Source organism: Stegodyphus dumicola, chromosome X2, assembly GCF_044657685.1.
Source record: "Stegodyphus dumicola isolate Sdum_Otavi_A_Nest chromosome X2, ASM4465768v1".
Classification (NCBI taxonomy): Eukaryota; Metazoa; Arthropoda; class Arachnida; order Araneae; family Eresidae; genus Stegodyphus; species Stegodyphus dumicola.
Genome location: NC_140781.1, coordinates 22,865,599 through 22,891,498, shown reverse-complemented (window position 1 = coordinate 22,891,498; position 25,900 = coordinate 22,865,599). Strand labels below are relative to the sequence as shown.

At 34.7% G+C, this 25,900-nt stretch overlaps 1 protein-coding gene across 1 annotated transcript in view; it reads left to right on the top strand.

The window, feature by feature from the left end:
- The window catches only part of LOC118198174 (uncharacterized), a 48,711-nt gene extending 41,563 nt beyond the window's left edge, over positions 1 to 7,148 (top strand). The window contains exons 3-4 of the mRNA XM_085809894.1: positions 840 to 1,161; positions 1,796 to 7,148. Of these exons, the coding sequence (XP_085666020.1) occupies positions 840 to 1,161; positions 1,796 to 5,317 (3,844 nt within the window). The 3' untranslated portion in view covers positions 5,318 to 7,148. The remainder of the gene's footprint in view (positions 1 to 839; positions 1,162 to 1,795) is intronic.
- The last annotated feature ends 18,752 nt before the right edge of the window (positions 7,149 to 25,900 follow it).

Below are 25,900 nucleotides of genomic sequence, written 5' to 3'. Positions count from 1 at the left end.
TTGCCTTATAGAACCTGTGTTCTACAACTGAACTTTAATTGGGTGAATATATTTTGTGATATTGCAAACCTGATTCCCAAGATGACTTTCCATTAACTCGATTGCATTCTATGTGGTTCCAGCATGATGACACACCACCAAAGCTGCTGACTTCAGGCACAAAATGATTGGTTATGGAGATAATGGGGAGTGGCCCCCAAAGTCACGGGACCCAGGTCCATTGGACTTCTTTTTGCAGGATGACATAATAGACTGTCTTTTCTCAGTGTTAACAGTCTACAAACCTGTTTTATCCAAGCTTGCTGTAGCACCTGAAATGCTGCCGAACATCCAGCAAGAAATTTAGCTCAGATATAGATAGTGTTGCCAAGTAATGAAACATCAATTATGCTCAATTATTAGTTCTAGAACGGCATTTTGTGTGTTTCTTTTTCCTTTATAATGTCCTGCAGTATGAATTTCTTTATGTAATGAATTCTACCGTATTGACAGGGTTAGTTTTACTTGTAACACTGAATTCACTTTTGAATGTCGCACATGCAATTAGTCTCATATTTATTAGGCCAATGATTATACCGAGATCTCCATTTTCTGTTCAAGTTACTGGTGTTTATAGGACTGTCAAATAATTGATAAAATTATAGCTATAGTCATAAATTGGCTAGATTAATATTTATTTGTAACAATTAGTTCAACTAAAAATATTTTACGAATCAATCCAAACTGGTTGAATCACATCACTGAATGTGTTCTTTACTGTGGTATAAGTTTCATTATACTGATTTCAAATATTATAATTAAATTTTTTCCATTTATTCATTTTTTCATCCTACTTTTAGGCACAATATCCGTTCTTTCTCTCAGAGTAGCTCTGGTCTTCAAAGTCTTGAAGCTCAACTTTTTACTGCAAGTGATATTCCTCTTGAAAGTATAGATTTTTCTAACAATTTGTTACGAAGAATAACTGAGAGAACATTTGATGGAATTGAGGATACTCTGCAAGAAATTAACCTCCGTAATAATAAGCTTGGTGATCAGCTGAATTCGCTTTTTTCATCTGGAGAATTTCACAGATTGACACATTTATTAAAACTTGATCTGTCTGGAAATGGAATCAAAGAATTTCAACCTGGAATCTTTAGTGGTCTTGTTAACCTGCAGGTAAGCTATGTAGATATAGTTTCAATTTAAACTGAATTATGCATTTTGCATGCTTCTGTGAATGCTCCTAAAAGTTGGGATCTTAAAAGAGGTAAAAAAATTAAGGAGTTTTGGATGAAACTAGGCTTTTAAGACAGTAAATATCATAAAGTTAAAAAGCAAGTTAAACACTGGCTCATTAAAAAAAAAAAAATCAACTCTATTCTTTGTCAAAATATTTATAGTGTATTGTTGTTAAAAAGTTTATTTTCATATATATATATAAAAATTGCTGTTAAATTTTCAATGCTTAATGTTCTAGGAATCAAAGTTTTGTTTGTGTGTATCCAAGAAAGTGTAGGTATTCATGAATTATCAGAATTGTACCATGTTTCAAAATACAGAAAATTCAAGTTTTAAATTCAGAAAAGCATACTATATGAATGGAGGCTTTTGTCTGTAGTTCAAGTATATACTCATATAAAAATACTTATTTTTATTTGTGTGTGATTTATAAAAATTAGTTTTTTCTGTGTGCTGACTTAAAGATTTAAAAATTTACCTTTATGTATGCACATACACATATTATGGTAAAAAAGCTTGGGTACTTCTTGGAATAATTTGATTTTTTTTATTTATTTATTTATCTTTTTAGGAATTGAAGCTTGAAAGCAATAACATAGTGACTGTTCCACGAATGGCATTACTTGGTTTGAAATCACTGAAGTCTCTACATTTACAATTAAATTATATTTTGGACATAGGGGTCCATTCCTTTCCTAATCTCACGAGTCTGCAATTTCTGAATCTCAGTTCTAATGACATAATAACAATACAAAACATGGCATTTGCTGCTCTTCCAAATCTGCAGACCCTTATTCTTTCTAATAATAAGATAAAGACATTTGATCAGGGACTGCTAAATGGACTTAATATGTTAGAATATTTGGATTTATCACAGAATTTACTTGAAGATCTGCCATTAGGCATTAATTCCAACTCATCTTTAAAACGATTAGTTTTGTATTCAAATAAAATACGATCTTTAAGCAGAACAGCATTTAATGACTTGACATCTCTTGAATTTTTAGATTTGCGTAGAAATCGAATATTTGAAATTACAGCCAGCACTTTTACTGACATGAAGAATCTAAAAGAGATACGCTTGGATATTAATACTGTAAGGAAAGTTAAAAGTGGAATGTTTAATGGTTTAGAAAGCTTGTCAGATTTGACTCTAAGTGACAATCGAATTTTAGCATTTCCCACTGAGTCATTTAATGTGTTTAGAAAATTGAGGAAACTCAGCTTAGATTATAACAGGATTGCAGCTATTTCAAGAGAAATTTTAGCTCCAGCAAGAAAAAATGAAGAATTATCATTAGCTTTTAATTTAATTAGCGAAATACCTGATAGAACATTTATGGAATTTGAGAGTTTAGAGCTTCTCAATCTTCATGGAAACAAAATAAGCAATTTCTCAAGAGGGAAAACTGAAGGATTAGAACATTCTCTTTTATATTTAGATATTGGGTATAATGAAATAACTGAGTTACCCCAATTACATTTTCCAAATCTTCTAATTCTTTCTGTTGCAAGGAATAAAATTTCAAAAATTGAAACTAAAACTCTGAAACCCTTGGTAAAATTGAAGTTCTTAAATATAAGTTATAATATGCTCTCAGAGTTTTCACGAGATCTGTTTATAGGATTAAAAAATATGGAACATTTAGATTTGCAGCATAATCTTTTAAAAAGTATTACATCTTCTGCATTTCAGAATTTATCGGTTATCGAAATGAATTTTAAAAACAATCAACTCCAAGAACTTCATGGAAATACATTTGAAAATTTATATAGACTGAAATATTTAGATTTGAGTTTAAATAGAATAGAAAATATATCTGAACATGCTTTTATTAATGTGCCAAATATTGAAACACTAAATTTAGGAGGAAATAAACTTACTATTTTTAGAGGAAATGAGTTTTCTGCTGATACAAAAATCCATACTTTAATACTGAGTAAAAATAGAATTTCTAATCTTTATCCTCAGTCTTTTTATTTACATTCAAAAATAAAATACTTAGATCTAAGCTTCAATGAACTGAATTTCTTCCCTTTTGAAGCTGTTAGCTATCTGATATTCTTACAGAGAATCAACCTTGAAGGAAATAAATTACTGTCTGTGGGTGAAAAATATTTTTCAAACATGCCAAATTTGAAAAGAATTGATCTTCAAAATAATCAGATAAGAGATGTTAGTGAATTAGCATTTCAGAATTCTTCAAATATAAAATTAATTTTCCTGCAAAATAATCAGATCTCTTCAGTATTAGAGAATACTTTTATTAGTCTGAGTCGTCTTGAATTAGATATTAGTAATAATAATTTAACTTTTTTGCCAAACAATGTATTTTCTCGTTCTAAGGGATTAAAATTGGAAAGTATTAACTTAGCTAATAATGCCTTAAGAGAATTTCCTAATGAAGCTTTAAAGAAGCAATACCCATTCTTAGAGAGACTAAATATTTCATTTAATAAAATCAGAAACTTACCTTCAAATGCAGATATTTTAGTTAACATAAAAGAACTTGATATTTCATTTAATCCATTGTCAACTGAAGCTCAACATGTTCTGTTTGGTGAACCTAAGAGTGTGAGGAAACTGTATGTTGAAAGTGTAGGTATTTCATATTTGCCTACAATCGAATGTCCTTTCCTAAAGCATTTGGATTTAAAAGGAAATAAACTGTCAAAAATTGATTCAAATGTTTTTGATAGAGCAAGTATGCTAATTAACTTAGATCTGTCACAAAATGCTTTTCCTAATTTAAATGCAAATTTGGTACCTGCCCTAATGAAATTACCATATCTTAAAAGTTTAGATATATCAAACAATCCTGTGCAATATATTACAAAGAGTGATTTTAGTCATTTTCAGCATATAAGAGAGTTAAAAATAAATAATTTAAAAGAACTTATTGAGTTGAACTGTGAAAGTCTGAATGTGTTGCCTAGGCTTTCTAAATTGCAGATGTATGGCTATCATTCTTTATCTCAATTCAATATTAAGCAGTGTTTACAAAATTTGATAGGTCTAGAAAATTTAAGGGTTGAAGTTAAAGATGTATACCTGAAGGATCAGTTGCAATCTTTTTTCTCACCGAAACTTGATGCATTGAGTGTAAGTGGAGAAAATTTACGATCTGTTTCATCGAGTGCATTTGCAGGTATGCTTAGTCCCGTGATCAGAATACAGCTCTCCCATACTTCCATTGATACCTTCAATGATAAAATTTTTTTGCCTCTTCCTTTATCATCGAAAATTGAATTTAGTGTTCCCCATAACAAAATAAAACGGTTGACATCAGAGATGCTGGCTGTTCTTGACAATAAGCAAGTAGATATAAGTATATATGGTATTAATTTAAATCCTATCAGCTGCGATTGCCATCTGAACTTTTTGTGGAACTGGCTGCATGACAAGACAAAGACATCTAATGATCAGCATCAGGAAGATATTTCTTTAAATGATTTTATATGCTCTGAACCTGATAGATTACAGGGGAAAAAGCTAAAAGAGCTTGCCTTTAGTGATTTAATTTGTGAGGATTCATCCTTTACCAAGGTAACAGATGTAAGTGTTGATTCTTCTACATCGTATTTTTCTACTTCCCTGAAAGAAACAACAAGTCTTCGGGACCATCCTTACATTATATTTGAACAACCTGTAACCAAAAGACCATCAGTGCCATTATCTTATGTACCTGCAGGTGGTAATCGTAGTGCTCTAACAAAAGTGGATACAATGATTATTGGCATTGTAGCAGGTGTTGTTGCTTTTGTATGTATTCTCATAATAATTATCTGTATCATAAGACTACGTCGAGCTCATCCTCTCTATACAGCTGGACCACTTGCTGGTCCTTTAGCATTTCGAGCTCAAGGGAAGTGTACTTGTTTGAAGCCTCCATCGAGTAATTGTACTTGCTATCCTATGTATTCTGTTCCTTATCCTGGTGGTCGCCCTTCTCTGCTTCAAAATGCTCAACACAAAATGTTACCTCCATCTCTTCCAGCCCCGCCTGGTTTTTTGAACTCAGGTCAGTCAGGAAGGTTAAGAAATACTCCTTATTATGTTACATACCCAGACAGTGACAATGAAAACAAATGATATAGTACTTGTTCCCAAGTTTTTAGATCTGAAACTTGTGTAACAAGTGATAATTGCAGGTAGTAAGAAGATATATTTAGCAAATAGTTTCATTTGTACAGTGTGTTAATTTGGAAATGTGTATTTTAAAGGTTCATTTTATAAATAGCCTCATAGAGAGCATCTTGCTATTTTTAAATTCTTCAGGAAACTGATTCAAAAATAATTTTTACCGCTGATATAAACTGAAACATGAAACATTTATTTTCATATTCATATTTTGTGCATTTTACTCACTAAAGATTGCCTCTAACATACTCGTCATCCTTTCATTATATTTTAAAATATTCATAAAGCAGAGAAATTTCATTTCACCTTCAGTGAAGCGACACAGGTATCTAAAATTCCTGGAACCAGCTATGGATCTCCTGCATATTTTTATGGAGCTTTTCTACATGTCATTTATAAAAACTGTTCTGTCAGTGTTGTTATGTTTATGTCAGTTTATTGATATGGTTGAAAATGGCAGCTATTCATTCCAATTTAACCCACTCATGTGTGATTTTATTTTGAATGTGAAAGAAAAAAAGTTTGATCCTTTCTGGTTATCTGCACCCGTCTCAAAAGTCTCACAAAATTAATTCATGAAAGACAAGTTTTTTTTTTAATGGCAGTGCAGTAAGAATTCCATAAAAGAGCAATGAATCAATATTTTTTTTTTTAAAGCATCTGCAATGAAACACCTTTTTCAAGAAATCCCTATGTAATTTTTATTGTACTGTTATTCTACAGATGTACACAGCATTTTCCATTAAAAAACTCAGAGAATGGCACAAATTCAGCATTGTGCATGATTTTTTCCCATGTGCACAATAATCCATTTTTACTTAAAAAACGTTGAAGAATTGCACAAATTTGGCATCACACACAAATCTAGAGATCCATAAATGCATAAGAGTTGATCATTTAACTTCATGGACTGCAAATTTGTGCATTCCATGTAGTTAAATGATCAACTCTCATGCATCTTTTGGACAAAAGGTCATAGTTCTGGGATATTGCAGCACTTTTTCATCAGCCAGAAAACTCCACAGTCCCATTGCAACTCGTTACAGGGGAAAAATTTGTTCGATGCAAAAACAAGCATTCATCAGAAAAATGGTTGTAAAATATGAAGGTGGAAATTCTTGCTAATCTGCTGCATGTGCATGCATACAGTTTGGCGATGTCCTGAGTTGCCTATTTTGGCAATATAATGCATTACATTGTGAATTTATTTCAAGGGGGAGCAGATAATCAGGAGAAAAACTAGGATTTTTTTGTGGTGATCTAATGTACCATAACATTAGATTTTACTTACATTCTTTGTTACATATTTAGTAATATTTTAATTCTGATAATTGTTACTGCAGTGGCTGATTTAAAGTTGTTTAATTATTTCAAAATGTAAAATGAATATTAGTAGTATTGTTAAATCAAATAATAAAGTTATTTGTAAATTCTTTGGACATTACAAGTAACAAAAAATTATATCCTCTGTGTGTTTGTTAGTACTGAACATGCATAAAACTTATATGCCTTGTAGTGTTGTTGAAATTGTTACTTGTTGCTGTCAATGTGTTTTTATTAACAAATTTGTGAACTTTTTATAGTAAGCAATTGTAATTATTGAGTTGATACACATCAGTGTTAATATATACAGTTCAATATTTCTTTTATATTTAATTTTTTTTACTAAAAATAATATCCGTCCATATTTTTTTTATATTTACAGCTGTATATGGATGGGCTGTATATTTTTTGTTTTTATATGACTATTTATAGAATTAATAAAAATATTTTTATTGTATAAGATCCAGTGTATATAATACAATGTATTCAATGTTTATTAAATTCAGTAAATTAACCCTCTGACTGCTCAATTTGCGGACCGAAATTGCTTCAAAAATTGTGTAATTTTTGTTATATATATCTATATATATTGGAGAATTGAAAAATGCATTTTTCCTTTCGAGAAAATATTTTTTTATATAGATTTTTATCATTATTTATTATGAGATACTAAGTTGCCAGAAAAACCAATTTCAGATGTTATCATCCAAAAAAAATTTTTTTAATAACTTTCAGTCGAATTACAGTTAATTTCTATTTATTGCATAATATAAAAAAGTAAAATATATAAAATTTAACAAAATGCACTGAGGAAAAAGTATCTTAGAAATGCAGTTTAGTATGATAGCTTTCAAAACAGGGTTCAAGTCAAAGTTCAACCTTACAGTCTTTGCACCAGATTATGTCAATCTAATTAATAATCTAATAAATAATTTAATTAAATAATCAAGATAATCGCTGACTGTTTTCTAGCAGCCATTTCTGTAAGAAAAAAGTGGAGCGGTAATACCACGTGCTTTCAAACGCCGCAATGTTCTGGACAACTAACGATATCTGTTGGCCAAAGCGTAAACTAAACGTTTAAAACTGTATATAATTTATTTCAATGGTTAAAAGAGGGAAAAAAACGGGATGCGCTCCTCAACAAAGAAAGAAAAACACATACCTGCGGGATGAGCAGATTTTGCTACATTTGAGTTGCCCATGGAAATTGCGGGATGAGCAGCCAGAGGGTTAAGCTATGTATGTAATTATTTTCGAGTCTGTAACCATAATAATCTACATCTGCTTCCCACTTAAAAAAAATAGAAACTGGTACTTTGAAAATTATGGATTTATTTTCGACATTGTTTTAAGAAATGGCCTCAATTTTTCTACATGCTTAGTCTTGGAAATGGGGCAACTATCTTGCTAATGTGTAGTAACTCCAAATAATTCAACATAGATTTTAAATTATCTTTCTAACCATTGCATTAAATACATCCATTCGTACAATTACGCATCCCAATTCTATTCAAGACCAGCTAAATACTCAACCATCTGAAGGCTTATTACTGTGAAGGTGCGCACTGACGTAAACGCCAATAATGATGCAAAAGCAAAGTTTAAAGTTATAGAAAACATTTAGCAGAAATAATTATCGCAATAGAAACACCCTAAGATTATGTCCTGTGCAGACATAGATGACAAAAGTTTTAAACTTAACCAATTTATTAACAATATATATATAAATAAAAATACAATAAATAAATTTGATCAATACCAGAAACTTGAAGTTAAGAGTGTAAACATAATCATTGCACTTAGTTAGTAATTACACTTAGTTAACTATTCATTAAACCCCAAAGGTTTTTCCTTTAAAGAATATGACACTATTAATGATACAATAAATATATTACCTGTTCTATGAATACTGGCATTCAATAACTCGCGAAAAACATATCACAGAACAAAACCTTAATCTTGTAACAGGATGCCGCCCACGGCAGTTGCTCACCGGAAACCACAATTTTAGATTCGTCACCGCTTAACCATGGAAAACCCAACATAGCCCGGAACCACGGCACTTAACACTGGACGACATGCATCGCAAGAACATCTCCAAGTGAGAACTGGACCAGCTAAATACTCAACCATCTGAAGGCTTATTACTGTGAAGGTGCGCACTGACGTAAACGCCAATAATGATGCAAAGGTATTAAAGTTATAGAAAACAATAATGATGCAAAGGTATTAAAGTTATAGAAAACATTTAGCAGAAATAATTATCGCAATAGAAACACCCTAAGATTATGTCTTGTGCAGACATAGATGACAAAAGTTTTAAACTTAACCAATTTATTAACAGTATATATATAAATAAAAATACAATAAATAAATTTGATCAATACCAGAAACTTAAAGTTAAGAGTGTAAACATAATCATTGCACTTAGTTAGTAATTACAATTAGTTAACTATTCATTAAACCCCAAAGGTTTTTCCTTTAAAGAATATGACACTATTAATGATACAATAAATATATTACCTGTTCTATGAATACTGGCATTCAATAACTCGCGAAAAACATATCACAGAACAAAAACTACATGATTAATTTGAACTTCACTTGATTAAATAGGTCTATGCTTTTGACCAAGAAGGCACCTGAAAAATTAAACCTTGAATGTACTTGAATTTGTAACTACCGCTCACTGCAGTTGCTCACGGGAAATCACATCTTGGAAAAATATCGGCAGTAGACCTGAAAACCATTTGTGTCAATAACGCTGCCTACATCAGTTGCTTTCGGAAACCAGAACTTGAGATTCATCGCCCCTTAACCTTGTAACAGGATGCCGCCCAGTTGCTCACCGGAAACCACAATTTTAGATTCGTCACCGCTTAACCATGGAAAACCCGACATAGCCCGGAACCACGGCACTTAACACTAGACGACATGCATCGCAAGAACATCTCCAAGTGAGAACTGGAACAGCACATAAAGAGCAATGGAAACAGGAACAAGAAGGGCTAAGCCAGAGCGATGCGAGATATTTATACATGAAGTAGACATGACGTCATCTCACGGCAGCCAATCAGTTGTCGGCATGACCCAGCTTTCCAGATGACTTACCCTCAAGTTTCGTTTTTGCATATTAATTAGGCTGAAACAGTCCGTTCTTAATACAAACGGTGGCAGTGAAAACAAGTAGAAGTAATTGCTATATCCCTTTAAAATAAAAACTAAACCTTATGTAAAAGTTAGAATTATTTCAAGTAGGAGAGATGATGCAGAAAAGGAGTTACAATAAATCATGTTTGCAACAAATAATCCAAAAAAAATTGTCCTCGTTTCTTAGTTGTCTTAACACTGGACGACATGCATCATAAGAACGTCTCTGAATAAGAGCTCGAACAGCACACAAGGAGCTGTAGAAATAGGAACAAGAAGGACTAAGCTTTGATACTTGTCAGTTAGGCTATCTATTGCGCTCTTACCAGCACATCAATTACTCCTGGGTAGGGCAAACCTCGCATGAAGATCTTTGAGTGGTAAACCCTGTGAGTAAGGGAAATTAGAAGTAAATTAGGCCCATGCCTGTGAGAATTGAAGCTGTAAGAAATTAAAATAAATGTGAAATAGGGGAAAGGAATATGCCAACTATTTAGATATTGAATGTAAAAAGATGAGTAGCATACGGGTGGAAATTAAAGTCTTCTTCCAGGAATTCGTACCTGAAATTATCTGCATAATTAACAATGTTAGTGTTGGTGGCTTTGGTATAAAAGTTATTATTTATTTTCCCAATGTAAGTTTTGATGTCGTCTAGTTTTAGGTCTTTATGTAGGTCAGTGTTTCTAATGAACCATGGAGCTCCCATTATTTTTCTAAGAAAGTTATTTTGAAAAGTTTGATATAGTCAAATTTTGAAGCCCCGCACCAGGCTGGGGATGCATAAGTAAGAATTGGGCATAAGATAGAGATATAGATCCTTCGTTTCCTGGCGAGATCAAGTGTGGAGGTTGAGATAATAATGTTTTCTTGCCACACCTGTTGCTTTGCCTATGGCTGTCGTGACGAGAGGGTTCCAGGTAAGCGTGGAGTTGAATTTGATGCCAAGATATGTTGCCTGAGTGATCTTGGGCACTTTTTCATTAAATAATGTCATGTCAACATCCACAGTTTTCTTTCGGTGACGACCTATGAGCAAGAGTTTGGATTTAGTTGCCATTAATACGAGTTTTCCACTTACAGCACCAATGTTCGATTTCATTCATCTGGCTCTGGATGCTAGTTATTGCATAACTGGAGTTGAGTGAAGAAGACAATAGCAGTGTCGTCAGCGTAGCAGGCGGTGATGCAGTTAGTATTTTTATCAAACATCGGGAAGTTCATGGTATAAATTAAGTAAAATAAAGGCCCTATATTAGATCCTTGAGGAACGCCCGCAGCAATGAAGGACTAAGCTAGAGCGATGCGAGATATTTATACAGGAAGTAGACATAATGTCATCTCACGGCAGCCAATCAGCTGTCAGCACGACCCAGATGACGTAACCTCGAGTTTCATTTTTGCATATTAATTAGGCTGAAGCAGTCCATTCTTAATAAAAACAGGCCAGTGAAAACAAAGTAGAAATAATTGCTATGTCCCTTTAAAATAAAAACTAAACCTCATGTAAAAATTAGAATTATTTTAGGGAGGAGAGGTGATGCAGAAAAAGGGTTACAAAAAATCATATTTTCAACAAGTAATCCAAAAAAATTGTCCTCATTTCTTAGTTGTCTCTCTACCCCTTCGGGTGATGTGCATAAGATGTCTCCTTTCTTACTAAATAAATACATTTATTCCTGTGCTGGTGAGCCCAGAAATATAAAACGTTTCCATTCTGGAGACTTGCTTATCGATGCAATTTTGGGTATGCAGTCTACTTCCTTGCTTCGAATAAGCACTCTTGAGCAAACCGCTGTCACTGCAACAGAACATAAGACACTGAATTTTTGTCAGGGTGTTATTTAGGAAATTGGTCTTCTGTTCGTTTCATATGAAGAGTTCGGGACCTATTCACGACAAGGAGCGTAAATAACGATCTTCTCTTAACGGATGGCCGCTAAATTTCACGACTCCAGTAACCGTAAGGACTCTTGGTTAAATTGGCATTCATCACAGCGACCATCGAAGGAATCCTTAACCTTCGTTCGAGAATTGGAGAAGTTCGTTAAAATAAGCCAATCATATTACAGCTACTAGAGATACAGGCTGTTCGTCATCCATGTTCTAGCATAGCCATGCTTTAGGGTTGTAATTCAGGTTTGGAGTGCCATCTTGGCTCTTTAGCGGTGCTCACTAAAACTTTATTATTTAACATTCTAGGGTATCCAAACTTCCGATTTTTTGCATTCATATAGAGATGTGTGGCTTTTGCCCCCCCTTCTTTTCTCTACAGTTCAGCTTCTTTCTTGTATTTTTTTTTAAAACTGCCAAATTTCTCATACAATTTAAGTAATTCTAAAAGTTTCTGAAACATTTTCATATATTATATTTCACATTTGTATATTAGTTAAAAATACGTTCTTTTTTAATTCCTTTATTGAATTTTCAATTTTTACTTTTAAATACATGCATAATGTTAAGCATTTCAAAATCTATTTTTTGACAATAGATTTCTCGCAGCTGTATGAGTCATTTTTTATGAGGTTGTACTAGATTTATAATCATACTTTTATATTTATTTAACTTTTTTTCTTTTAGAATTCAAGGTAATTTCATGTGTTATATAAAAATTAGAAGTCTCTCAGTGCTCTATTTGTATGATAATTCTTAATTTCTTGGCTATGGCATTTCAGTACTGATGGAGTACTGCATATTACTTTTATTTACATTACATGTTAAAATATTTAGAGGCCATTAAAGCTGTGCATACAAACTGGTATGAATACAGCTTCAGTAATTTTTAAGGTGCTAAAGCTTTCCTGAATCAACAGATAATTTTCTAAAATTGTAAATAAATTTTTACATGATAAATACTTAAGTGCATGCTAACGCTTTAATATATCTAGCCAGTTCACAGTTTACACTTCTGAAAAATTTAATAGTTTGTCTCCATATAAAGCTTGCTTTTTTATTTTAAATATGCTATTTGAAGTTTGCTCATATGGAATCAAACATCTATTATTGTAGCAAACTGGTTGAAAATGTTATTTTGCGTGTGTTTCCAGAAAAGGCAGCTAAAGGCTCTACGATTTTAAATACTGATTCAAGACATGCACCTTTAAATAATGCTTTTAGATTGAAGTTCAGAATGCTATAAAAATACTTCAATGCTTTGATGGGGGGGGGAAATGTATAGATTTAGTAGAGTAAAATATCCACATCAAAGACATTTTTTTCACCTTTATTGAGGTAAAAAGAAATTTAAAAAAGAATACATACATACACAAATAAAAATAATACCATTACATACAGAATTTGCAGATATTATTTACTAATCAATTATTTGTTATTGATAGCTACTTTTTATAATACTGAAAAATTTATAAGAATTAATAAGCATTAAATGATGAAAAAAACATACATATGTTGTTAATATTACACTTATCTGAATATTTAATGATAATTCCATAACCTATATAAGATTTAATCTATACCACTGCAAGGACAGTGCTTAACACATATAGAGAAAATAATGCAAAAATAGAAATTTTTTCACTCTTTTTTCTGACGTAGTGCAATTCATTCCATTATATTAAAATACAGCAGTAATTTGATATTTTTTCCTTATTATAAATCAACAGCTTTATATAGAATGACCTTACTTTACTGGATTCTTATTTAATTAGTTAAAAATTCACAATCAAGAGTTTCGCTACTGCTGTAAAATCAACTAGGTCTATCACTACTTCAGACCTATCTCAGTATATCTAAAGTTCTACCATCAAATATTCAAGAAACTGCAGAAAATAATAAAAACAATAAAAAAAAAAACACATATAATCCAAATTAAGATACTATACTTCAAAACAAACTACTGCCCCCCAAAAGCAAAGAATAGAAGCTTTGGCAATAGCTCATGAGATGACATAATTTCGGAATCAATAGACTCAGATAATGTGGAAGTGAAAGATGGATTGGAAATCCCCAAGCATCTTGCATGTCAAACCAAACAACAGCACAGAAAGAATAAACATCATACATAATGTCCACCATAATCTTCTGGAATTGGCACGGTTTCTAACAAAATCTCGATATCATCAAACATATGATTGATATCCATCATCCTGTTTGTTTAGCAGTCCAGGACACTATACCGAAACAAGAGCAACAAACAAAGATTTCGGAGGTATTCTTTCACGAGGAAAGATAATATGGGTGAGCGTAGTTGTAGAGGTGTAGTTTCGTCGCTTCATCTTTCAACCAATCAATGCCTTTCATTTGACAACAGGCCTCCAAGCTCTGACACTGCAATTAAATTTTCATAATCTGCTGTCAGTTTGCTCTGTTTACTTAACGCCTAAGGATCACTTCGATTAAGAGATTTGAATGATCTTATAGAACAGCTGCCTGAAACTCATGTTAGGAAACTTCAGTGGTCATATCCCTCTCTGGGAAAAAAGGTTGGGAATTCTGGAGGGAGGCAGATTGAGAAATTAAGTGATGATCATGCGTTATGCTTGTTAAACGATGGTAAGGACACTAACTTCCAACAACCCACAGGGACTTTTCACGTTATCGATCTTGCCATCTGTTCGTTTAGTGTCGCAAACGATCTGTATCAAAGCGAATATTTCCCAATCTTTATCTCTTTTCCAAAAGTTCCAAATTATGCTATTGGAAGACCTGTTTGTTTTATTTTTATAGAGAAAATTGGGACCTTTTTTTGGCTTTCGTAGAAATCAATGAGGAAATGTTCAGCAATGTACCTGTCATCCGGATAGCTGCCACTTCTATGCCTCGAACATCAGCAAACCTTTATAAATACTCAAAACCATGGTAGAACCGTGAATGTTGAAATACTTTAAGACAGCAGAAAGAAGCATGGGGACTTTCCCGTAAGTGCCCCACTTTGTCAAAATTCATCGCCTTCAAAAGAGGCAAAGCTAGTGCTATCAGGATTGGTGTTCCTCTTTACTTGCTTTGGAAACATTAACTGTCCTGACTCGGAACAGGGAGCTTACTAAAGCTATGTTCAATAAATTGTGAAGTAGACAATACACACATGAAGGGTATACGAAACCCTTTATTTTTCTATCTTTACAGAGCCTTCCGGAACTTCGGAATACAGAGACCAACCACTTGTGGTCTGAACGTAAGAATATAAAAATATTAACTAAAAACTCTAACTAAACTAACTTTGGATTAATATACAAGTGCCTACTTTAAGATTGGCCGTAAATTAACAAAAAGCCGTATGTAGTACAGAGAGCTGCTAAAACTACGATACGATTAAAATTATCACGAGGATTAAACCTCTGGCCTTGAAGGCAACCAGCAACCAAGTAAAACTACTATGGCAAGCGGCCTGCTTCTAATAACTCCTTCCTCTCTCTTTCTTGGCAAAAAGCCACAACTTAAGTACTTGGCGTTAGCAAGACAAATTTGCATAAATAAGGTAAAAGCTTTTAATTCTGGCTTAAAGTAGAAAATAAGAAGTGATAGTAAAGATTTAAAATAAAATAAACGTTAGTAAAACTTAGGATCCTTACATACTTCTCGCCAGAGTTAATTAGTTTGAAACTGAGGTCTAAAACAACCTTGTTGAAAACTTTTAGCTCTGGAATCTAACGCGAGGCCAATCTTTTACAAGCATTTCTCACTAGAAACTAGAAATTAAAAAAGTGGTTTTTACATTATCAACTCCATGGACAAGATTTTTCATCTGTACTGCATCTAAACAGAAGTTTCTTAGTTGAAATCTGGTTCCTTGCAGAGATCTGGAAGGAAAACTAGTTTAATGAAATGTTACACAATTAAATGGCAAGTAACATGAATACTTATATTTCTCTTTTAACATTCTTATTTCATTCATGACGTTATTTAATTATCTCCCCGTGCTCTCTGACATGTGTTGTAAAGGAAAACACCAAACACGAGCGTGTCTATGTACAAGTGTTCAACACTACCGCCTGCAATCAACACACTAACGTGTTAAAATTCAACATAACAAGACCTCAGAACACACCTTATATTCATCTCTAAACCCTGAAGTACTATTCTGAAAAGTGGCTAACTCTGAAGAGTAGCGTCAGAGAGCCTAACTACATTCATTCAACCTTTAACACATATTCACAATAATTTGCTCTTTTTACAGTCAGACGAATAAGTTAAAATTTTTTGCAATACTTTCACTTTTAACATATCACAGTATTTCTTAACTTTTAAAATAACAGTTCACATTGTATATAAGGACATATTAACATGCCGTTAATTTTATGCATTTTTAAACATACATTAGTAGTACATTGTTAACTTCTATTCTTTTCCAAGCTAGTGCCAATTCTTCTACATTGAAATACTACATTTCAAAAGTCTTTCAGACTAAAACTTCTTTCTTGCCAGAATCTTTTAAATAAAATTTTATACAATAATTTTTTACAATTTTCTTAAGGTACCTTTCTGAAAGATTATCAATGCTTTTACAATATTCAAGTATTTACACATTCCTATCATACATTAATTTTAGTTTTACTCGCGAGTAATTGAAAAACAATATCAAAATAGGTAACAGCTCATTTCTCGCCTTTTTGGCGATAAAGGTAAGCCTCACATGAGGTAAAACTTCTTGAATTCTGCCACTTGCAGTAAGAATGAAAAATTAACTTAAGGTTTCAAAGTAACATAAAGTTTTACTTATCTTTGTGATATTCAGACATCCTTTTTTCTGCCCAGGCTTGGAAAGTGGCGAAGACTACGGTCTGGTTTATCTTCCTTCTTGTGCGGGTTCGCCCTTCGGTTCCTTCCTCGATGAGCTTTCTTTCTCTTCCAGTGCAGTCACCCTTGAAGACCTTCTTTTTAGCCTCTGCCTGTGGTCTCGGCCGTTTGATGGCAGCTGGTTTTGGCGGAACCGGGACAACTCTCTCTCGTTGCTGGCTGTACAAATTTTTCTCGCTTCTTTGCATCTGCAGCTGGAGGCCCACCAGCGGCCGAGCGGTAAAGACGCTGAACACTGGTAGTTCGGTCTGAGGTTCGAATTCCGCGAACGGGCTGGTTGCATGGGCGTTTTCATGGTTTTCCCCATGTGTAACGTGTATACGAGCCAGTTTCCCTTAGAAAGTCCTCCACGAAAGGCATCCCTCCCTTTAGGCAGATAGCCCTCGTGTGCTTTGCCATAATTAAATACACACACACACGCATCTGCAGCTGGTCTTCCTTTATCCATTCGTCGACATTTGCTGCGTCCTATCCGATGGGTAGATCTTCCGTTTTGGAGCCGGGTTATAGTTGCCGTCATTTCTCCTGGCTCTCTTTGCATTCGTCGTACTTCTCCCTTCTTCATTCTGGGGGTGTTCGTGCCCCCTCTTTTCTGGTCGGTGGAACGGCTTCTTTTTCTTGTTACCTTCAATTTTCCAAGGGGGGAACTTTCTTTTCAACTGCTCCTGTCTAGTAATGGCTTTCCCTTGTGATTGTCGTTGTTCCACCTCTGGAGCTTGTGCCTGCCGTGCCGGATCCTGCAAAAGATCTTTAAATATTGGCATTTTATTACGATTATAGAATGGTTTTATCTGGTCAACGTTTGCGGTGCATGTTTCACCATTCCTGGCTTTTAACACCACTACAGCCTGAGTTATTTTTTCTATGACATATGGTCCTTCAAATCGTGGATAAAATTTGGCAGTTTTATCTTCTGGTGCTGAAGAAAGTGAATGCTTAATTTTTAACACTTCATCTCCTACTTTATAAGTTACTCCTCGTCGTTTCATATCGTAATAAAGCTTCTGTTTTCTCTGTGCTACTTCAGTGTTCTTTTTTGCTTCTTTAATTAATTTTTCTATATCGCCCATTTTAAATTCTGGGGCTCTTTGTTGAACATAAAATAATTTATCTAACGGCGTTATAATCTTTCTGCCTAAAAATAACTCAGCAGGAGTTTTGCCCGTCGTATCATGTTTTGCGTTCCTAAGGGCGAAAGCTAATTCATTGACATAGTTATCCCAGCTTTTATGAAAATTTTTAACAAAACTACGGATAATTTTCACTATATTTCTATTGACCCGTTCCGCTATATTTGATTGCGGCCGATACGGGACCATTTTTAAATGACGTATGCCCAGTTTTTGGCACATGTCTTCAAATATATTACTTACAAATTGAGAACCATTATCCGATATAACTTTTAGGGGCGCCCCGTATTTTAAAATATATTTATTTAAAATAGAATCAGTAACTAATTTCGCGGAGGCTTGTTTTAAGGGAACAATTTCGGTCCACTTACTAAAATGATCAACCATAACAAGGAGATACCGACTTTTATTTAATTGACTTTTTGGGAAAGGGCCCAATAAATTGATGCCAATTATTTCATTTGGAAATTCGGATTTAATGCTATTTAGAAACCCAGCCGGGCGGAAATTAATATAATTAACTGCTTGACATGTTGGGCAGGACTGGACATACGCCCTTGTTAACTTTTGCAGCTCAGGAAAATGAACTGCTTCGCGTACGCGTTGGATGGTTTTTCGAATAGCGGCATGACAAGCTAATGGGGAGTCGTGTAACTCCTGCAGTATATTTAATCTAAGACTAGCTGGGATAACAGGTCGAAATTCGTTGTTGGAATTCGTAGTTTTTGTGTAAAATAATAGACCATCTATTAGCTCGTAATGGGCCGCCCTATTTCTTATCGCCACGATATCTTGGTGGCTAAAATTTTCAGGATCCTTACCCAGTTCGGTTATTACAGTTTCTCGGGAATGTATCGTACATGCTGTGAGCATTGCCACCTTTACAGTATTAACTTCTTCATCTATTTTTATTCTCGATAGGGCATCTGCTACGATATTTTCCTATTGCAAAACGCATGATCAGACTACACTGTTATTGGCGCCCTTCCAAAATAGACTCGGAACTTTTGCACTGCTAACAGAACTGCAAGTGCCTCTCTCTCAGTCGCGGAATAATTTCTTTGTGTTTGATTTAAAGTTCTACAAAAAAATGCCACGGGTTGCTGATTTTGCGAAAGTACCCCTCCCACCGCATAATCCGAAGCATCCGCTGAAATTTCTAAATTCTCATCGTTCTCAGGAAATTTCAAAACAGGGGCTTGCGTTAATGGTTGCTTTAATTTTTCGAAAGCACTATTGGCTTCGGCCGTCCACGAGAATCTTGCCTTTTTCCTTTTTAGTTTTAACAATGGTTCAGCAATAGCTGCAAAATCTTTTATAAAGGACCTATAATATGAACAAAGTCCTAGAAAAGAAGAGAGCTTCTTCGCCGTATTTGGCGGCGGATACTTTTGCACAGCGATTATTTTTTATTCGTCTGTCTCGATTCCTTTCTGAGATATTTTGTAACCTAAGTATTTTAATTCAGGGGCTGCAAATTTGCACTTTTCGACATTAACTTTTAGACCGGCCTCATTTAATAATGAAAACACCTGTCTTAAATCCTGTACATGTTGGTCCAGATTATCACTAGTAATAATGATATCGTCTAAATAGATAAATGTGGTCTTTCCAAGAACAGGCCTTAGCACAATGTCCATACATCGCTGAAATGTTGCCGGTGCCCCTGAAAGGCCAAACGGCATACGCAAGAATGCATAAGTGCCAGACTTGGTTATAAAAGCAGTCTTAGGCACATCTTCCGGTTTAACCCCTATTTGAAAATAACCAGTCGTTAAGTCTAACGTAGTCATATATTTGGTAGAAGTTATATTCCTTAGAATTTCTTAAATAATAGGTAACGGATATACCGGATATTTAGTCATGGAGTTTAATTTACGATAGTCAATTGCAAAACGCCACCTTTTCGGATGTGTTACCGGACAGTCATTATTTTTCTTACATAACACAACCGGGCTAGCATAACTACTTGAGATGGGCGTTATGATCTTTTTACGTAACATATCTCGAATGTGCCTATAATTTTTTCTTTATTCCTATCATATCGATATGGTTTGTGGCGAACTTTCAGTGAATCTCCGGTGTCGATACTATGGTTAGTAACTTGAGTAAATCCGGGAATATCACTAAATAACGAAGCAAATTCACTTACCACTTGTCGAATTTTTTGTTGCTCTTCCTTAGGCAGGTGGTCGAAGTTTAACGTCAGTGGTTCTGTTTTTTCTTCTCGAACTGGTTTCATCGTCAGCTTAAGGGACGCTTCGTTAAAATCCAGCGTTGCTTCTGCCTCTGAAAGAAAATCTATCCCTAAAATGACATGTGCTTGTAAATTTTTTACGATAAAAAACATAATCTTTACTTGCTCGTCCTTGATACGAATGTATAACGTTAATTTACCTATGCACTTGCATCTTTCTCCTTGCGCAGCTAACACTGTCGTATTATCCGAATTATATATGCGGTATTTACGGAAATACTTCCTAAAAAAATCTTCTGCCACACAGGAACACTTCGCGCCTGTATCCAGGAGTGAGGTGGCTGGGATGTTATTCATCAAAACTTCAATCTTTGGAAGAGTCAAATTTTTCACAATAACTGTATTTAACTTGAAGGAAGAGGGGTTTTCTTGACCTTCGGATTTCCGCACCCTCCCGTCAGCAGAAATCCGTTTTAGTTTAAATTTTGTTTCTTCCTTTCCATGCCTTCCTTCTTTTTCCGCTGGCCTTCAGACTTTTTTCTGGCTTACTATTGAACTGTCGACGTTCGCCGGTTGTTTTTGGATACTCGGGTTTCCTTGCCCACTGATTCGCTTTGCTTCCGTAGCCGTGTTCTTGACTTTGCTGTGGTCTTGGCGCACCAAATTCGCTTCGTTGCTCATACTGGCGTCTTCTTTCAATGTCCGCCGTTCTTCTACTTTCAAACTGGATTGCTAGCTCAAATAACTTTTCCAGTGTAGTCGAATTCCTTAATTCAATAAAGTCTTGTACTTGGGGAAGTAACCTCGGCAAAATCACTTGGATTATCTCAGGATCCGGACGGTTTCCATACAAGAGTTTAAAGACGTGAATTTTTCTTAAAATAAAGGTGGAAAGATTTTCGATTCGTTGCTGATATATGCTGAAGAGTTCCGTTTCTAATCTTGCACGATCTCTTACGACAGGGAAGGCTTTTACTAAGGCAGTCTTAAAATTTTCGTAAGTATAGGTGGGACTTCCCGCTTGACCCAAGAGGCTTCTCCCTATACATTTGAACCAATTAAGCGCTTGGCCCCTCAAAGCGCTGGTAGCTAAGGTGACTTTCTGGAACTCATGTACTGGATACAGCATGAAGTGGTCATCCAATTTTTCCAAAAAACTGGTTACCGGTGAGTTTCCATTAAATGTTGCTTCTGGTTTCATCGATGCGCGCATGGTCTGTATGATGTAACCAAATCCTTCCAGGGCGGCAGCTGGCATTTCTGGATTCTGATCCCCTTCTGCAGGCACCACAGGTTCTTCTGGAAACTCGGCCATGGTTATTCTTCTTCGTCGGGCGCCAATATCAGGATTTGTGTTCCTCTTTACTTGCTTTGGAAACATTAACTGTCCTGACTCGGAACAGGGAGCTTACTAAAGCTATGTTCAATAAATTGTGAAGTAGACACACAGGAAGTGTATACGAAACCCTTTATTTTTTTGTCTTTACAGAGCCTTGCGGAACTTCGGAATACAGAGACCAACCACTTGTGGTCTGAACGTAAGAATATAAAAATATTAACTAAAAACTCTAACTAAACTAACTTTGGATTAATATACAAATGCCTACTTTAAGATTGGCCGTAAATTAACAAAAAGCCGTATGTAGTACAGAGAGCTGCTAAAACTACGATACGATTAAAATTATCACGAGGATTAAACCTCTGGCCTTGAAGGCAACCAGCAACCGAGTAAAACTACTATGGCAAGCGGCCTGCTTCTAATAACTCCTTCCTCTCTCTTTCTTGGCAAAAAGCCACAACTTAAGTACTTGGCGTTAGCAAGACAAATTTGCATAAATAAGGTAAAAGCTTTTAATTCTGGCTTAAAGTAGAAAATAAGAAGTGATAGTAAAGATTTAAAATAAAATAAACGTTAGTAAAACTTAGGATCCTTACAATGCAAGAAATGTAAAACGTCAGAGCCAGAGGGATTTATAGGTTTCCTATTTGCCAAGTAAACGAGTATGGAAGAGAGCTCGAAAAAGATACGGAAGGTATAAAGGACACACACTTACCTTTCTTTAAAATGATGGCCGAATGTTTAGCACTGCAGAAGAAACTGCAAATAATATTGGAATGGCTTTTGCTACAGTCTCTAGTAGCAGCAGTTATCTACCAGAATTTTTTCCTTAGAAGCTATATGCCGAGAAAATTCCCACTGTGTTCATCTCTTTCAACTCTGAGCCTTATAATGGGGATTCCAACATGCTTGAAATAAAAAGCTGTGTTGCAAGCACATGGATCTAGTCCAGATTCCGATTGTGTTAGTTGTGAAATGCTGAAGCATCTGCCCTGTAAGTCAATGGCGATTTTAAAATGCTTGGAGGTAAAGAGAGCTTTGTTACAAACACACAGATCTAGTGCAGATGGTGTCAGTTGTGAAATACTGAAACATCTGCCCTGTAAGTCATTGCCTGCCCTCCTAACTCGTCGTGTGTGGAAGGAGCATACTTCTCCCATTGCATCGAAGGAAACTATAGTCATTCTCATAGCTAAGCCAGGGAAAGACCCCGAAGAATTTCTCTAAATATCAGCCAATCGCGCTTACCAGTTGTATCTGCAAGCTATTTGAAGAAATGGTAAAATGTAAAAAGCTGCCTAGTCTGTCACCCAGAAAAGAATACTGTAATCTCGCCGTATCAAAATGGTTTCCGTAGAAAAAGAAACTCATCGACAATATGTTGCTTTTAGAAATCTCTATCCGTAAAGCCTTTATGGGGGGGGAATCTAGCTTCCATCTTCTTTGACATTGAAAAGGCTTACGATAATGCATGGAGATATGGCATTTTGCGTGATCTTCAATCTAGTTGCTTGCGCGGCAACCTACTGATTTTTGTCCAGAATTTTCTAAATGTAAGGTCTTTTCAGGTTAACGATTATCTTTGTTTTGTCAAAAAAACTTTCAACAAGAGGAGAATGTGCATCAGAGTTTTTTAAGCGTTGCTTTATTCAAGCTAAAAATGAAAACTCTTTTAAAGGAACTTCCTTCTACCATTTCAGGATCATTTATGTTGATGACTTCCAGATCACTTGTCAAGGTGCAGATTTAAGATATGTGGAAAAGCAATTGCAGATTGTTCTATAAAGGATTCCTGAATGGTCAACTAATAATGGTTTTGTTTTTTCAATACAGAAGGTGAGGTCTCCATCATGAGCCTCAGCTTTATCTTCAATTCCAATTGTATCCGAAGTAAAATTTTTAGGGCTATTGTTTGACCGAAAGCTGATCTTCCTTCCACACGTGCAGTATTTAAGGAAGAATTCTTGAAGGTATTAAATATTTGAAAAGTACTTGCGAACACCTCCAAGAGTGCGGAACGTCACTCATTGCTCCATACCTACAGAGCACTTGTCCAGTCATGATTGGATTATAGCTCAATTATGTGTGTATCAGAAAAGTCTTCAGGTTCATTGAAACTAGATCCGATTCATCGTCAGCCTATGCGGATATGATCTAAAGCCTTCAAAACATCTCCATCTCCAGTCTGGACTATCTCTCTCTCTATATATATATATAGGTTGTTACGAACCATCACTTTAAGACATGAGTATTTGTCTCTCCAATATTATTTCAACATAATATCATAAACCAACTATCCTTGTCAGATTCTGCTTGATGACACATGTGATCGCTTATTTGGAGCACGTCTATCCTGTGTACCTTCCTTCTCTTTAAGTATTTGCTCATTGTTGGGAAAATATTGCATGGATGATCTCCATACCCAGCCAGTAAAATATTTTTAAATTCCACCTTAGGAGGATGCTTTGATTTGGCTTCTGCATGTCTTTCAGCATCTTGAAAAACATAACGCTAACGAAACCATGTATAATCAGATTTTGTTGAGGATAGAGAAGAGTACAGCAGTTATATTCCCTTTAACATGGATTGGTCAAAAGCAGCACATCGTGCTGGAGGAGCCTTTGTGCTTGGAAACCATTCGGAGGGTAAACATTTACTAGAAGCGTGGCTTTGTGCTTATATCCAGATTTATATCCAGACTGTGTCACAAAATGTTCATTATTTGTACTCACTCCTTTAGTGCGCTGAAAGCTCTAGAAGCAATTTTAGATGCTCAGATCCACTAATTGATGAAGTTCAGAGTATAAATCTAAAGTTGAGAAGTCTGAATATCAAATTCTCTATATCTGGGGGTCTGGATATATATGGTCATATAGGGAAATGAGTTTGCGGATATCACTGCAAAGTCTCAAGGAATGATCATGTCGGCTTGTCCCCTACAGCGATATTAGGAAAGTCATCAAACGGAGAATCCTCAATAAATGGCAACTTTTTCTGGAATAATCAGCTTACTAATAAGTTGAGAAGTGTAAAAGCTCAAGTAGAGTATTAGAAGACTACTAAAAACTGGAAGGAGGCATTAATTTTAGCTGGTATCAGAAATGGTCATTCTCGAAGTGCACAAAATTACATGTTAAAAGTCGAGATAGAACCTCTTTGTGCACATTGTAAAACTGTTTTGTCGGTGCATCACTTTTTAGCAGAATGCCCATATTTTAGCAGACTTTGACTGAAGCATTTTAATGACTGTGGTTTGCCTCTTGACCGTATAATAGGAAAAGAGGCCCATACAAATTTATTTCACTACTTGAAAGAGACGGATCTTTATCATAATTTTGTTTTGATGTTGGACCTTAGTAATTTAATGTATCTCGTGTTTTATGATTTTACTCCTGTTTTCATCTCATATCATTAGCAGAATCTTATTATTCATCTCAACTTTCACATTTTATTTTTCTGTTGATTTTAAAAATGTGCTGTTATTTTGAACTTGTATTTATCCAATATGTGTGCTTGTCAGTTATATGTTATATGGCTTAAAATTTATTCGGCGCAAATAAACCTTTGTTCCAGAAATCTACAATCAGGATAACTATGACATTACTTCTAGACAAGCATGACGTATATGGCATTTTTTTAATGTTTTTTAAACCTTCTAACTAAATATTCAACTGTCGTTTTAAATTTTCCTTGATGGTTTGGTTTGGTTTTTTGAGATTACGGCAAAGCACACTAGGGCTATCTGCCTAAGGGAAGGGATGCCATCGTGGAGGACTTTCTAAGGAAAACTGGCTCGTATACCACGTTACACATAAATTTTCCTTCAATGTTTTATTGATACAGATAATCTAAAGGCTGAACTAATAGCGTTAATCCACTTGGAATATCTGCCATGTCTGTATCGTATTTTCTGTTAGGTTTTTTTTTTTTTTTTTTTTTTTTTTTTTTTTTTTTTTTTTACAATTTCACAATTTTATTGTATTATCTGTTAGACGGGATCTGAACATGTTCCAATCTAAAGGACTTTATGCCAAACATTTCTTATTCACACCGTTTTCTTCCAGCCATCCTTTCGTGTGAAGATGAATGAAAACGCAATTTGGGAAATTACATTTCGACATAATTTTTCTTTTAAAAATAACCATGAGTGTTAATTGTGTACTGTCTATTAAGCAGGAAAGCACTATTATGAGGTGAGATTTTTTTTGTGACCTTATATTTTTATGAACCATTTTTGTTCCTTTCACAACAATTCTTATATTCCCTATCGTATTAAATATTACTCGAGTTTCATCCATACTTCCAATATGTGACAGTCATTTTTTTTTCAGGTCTATAACATATTTCTGGAAACTTATCAATGTGTCGTCCAAATCTTTCGGAAACCTTTGTGAAGCTTTTGTTTTTTTCTCGTAGAACTAAATTATTTCGTGCAATAACTGTTGCGTTACGAAATCGACTACACCAACTCAAAGTTGCTTTAAAGTTTTCTCTTTCATTTTTATTCTTTTCTCCTCAATAAACATAAGCTGTGTCTTGTTACAAGTAATACATTCTGGTGATTTTCTAGGACCCAGTTCGCAATACTTTCTTCTAGGGTTAGCCATTTCTTTACTTCTTTACACAAAGCACACTTA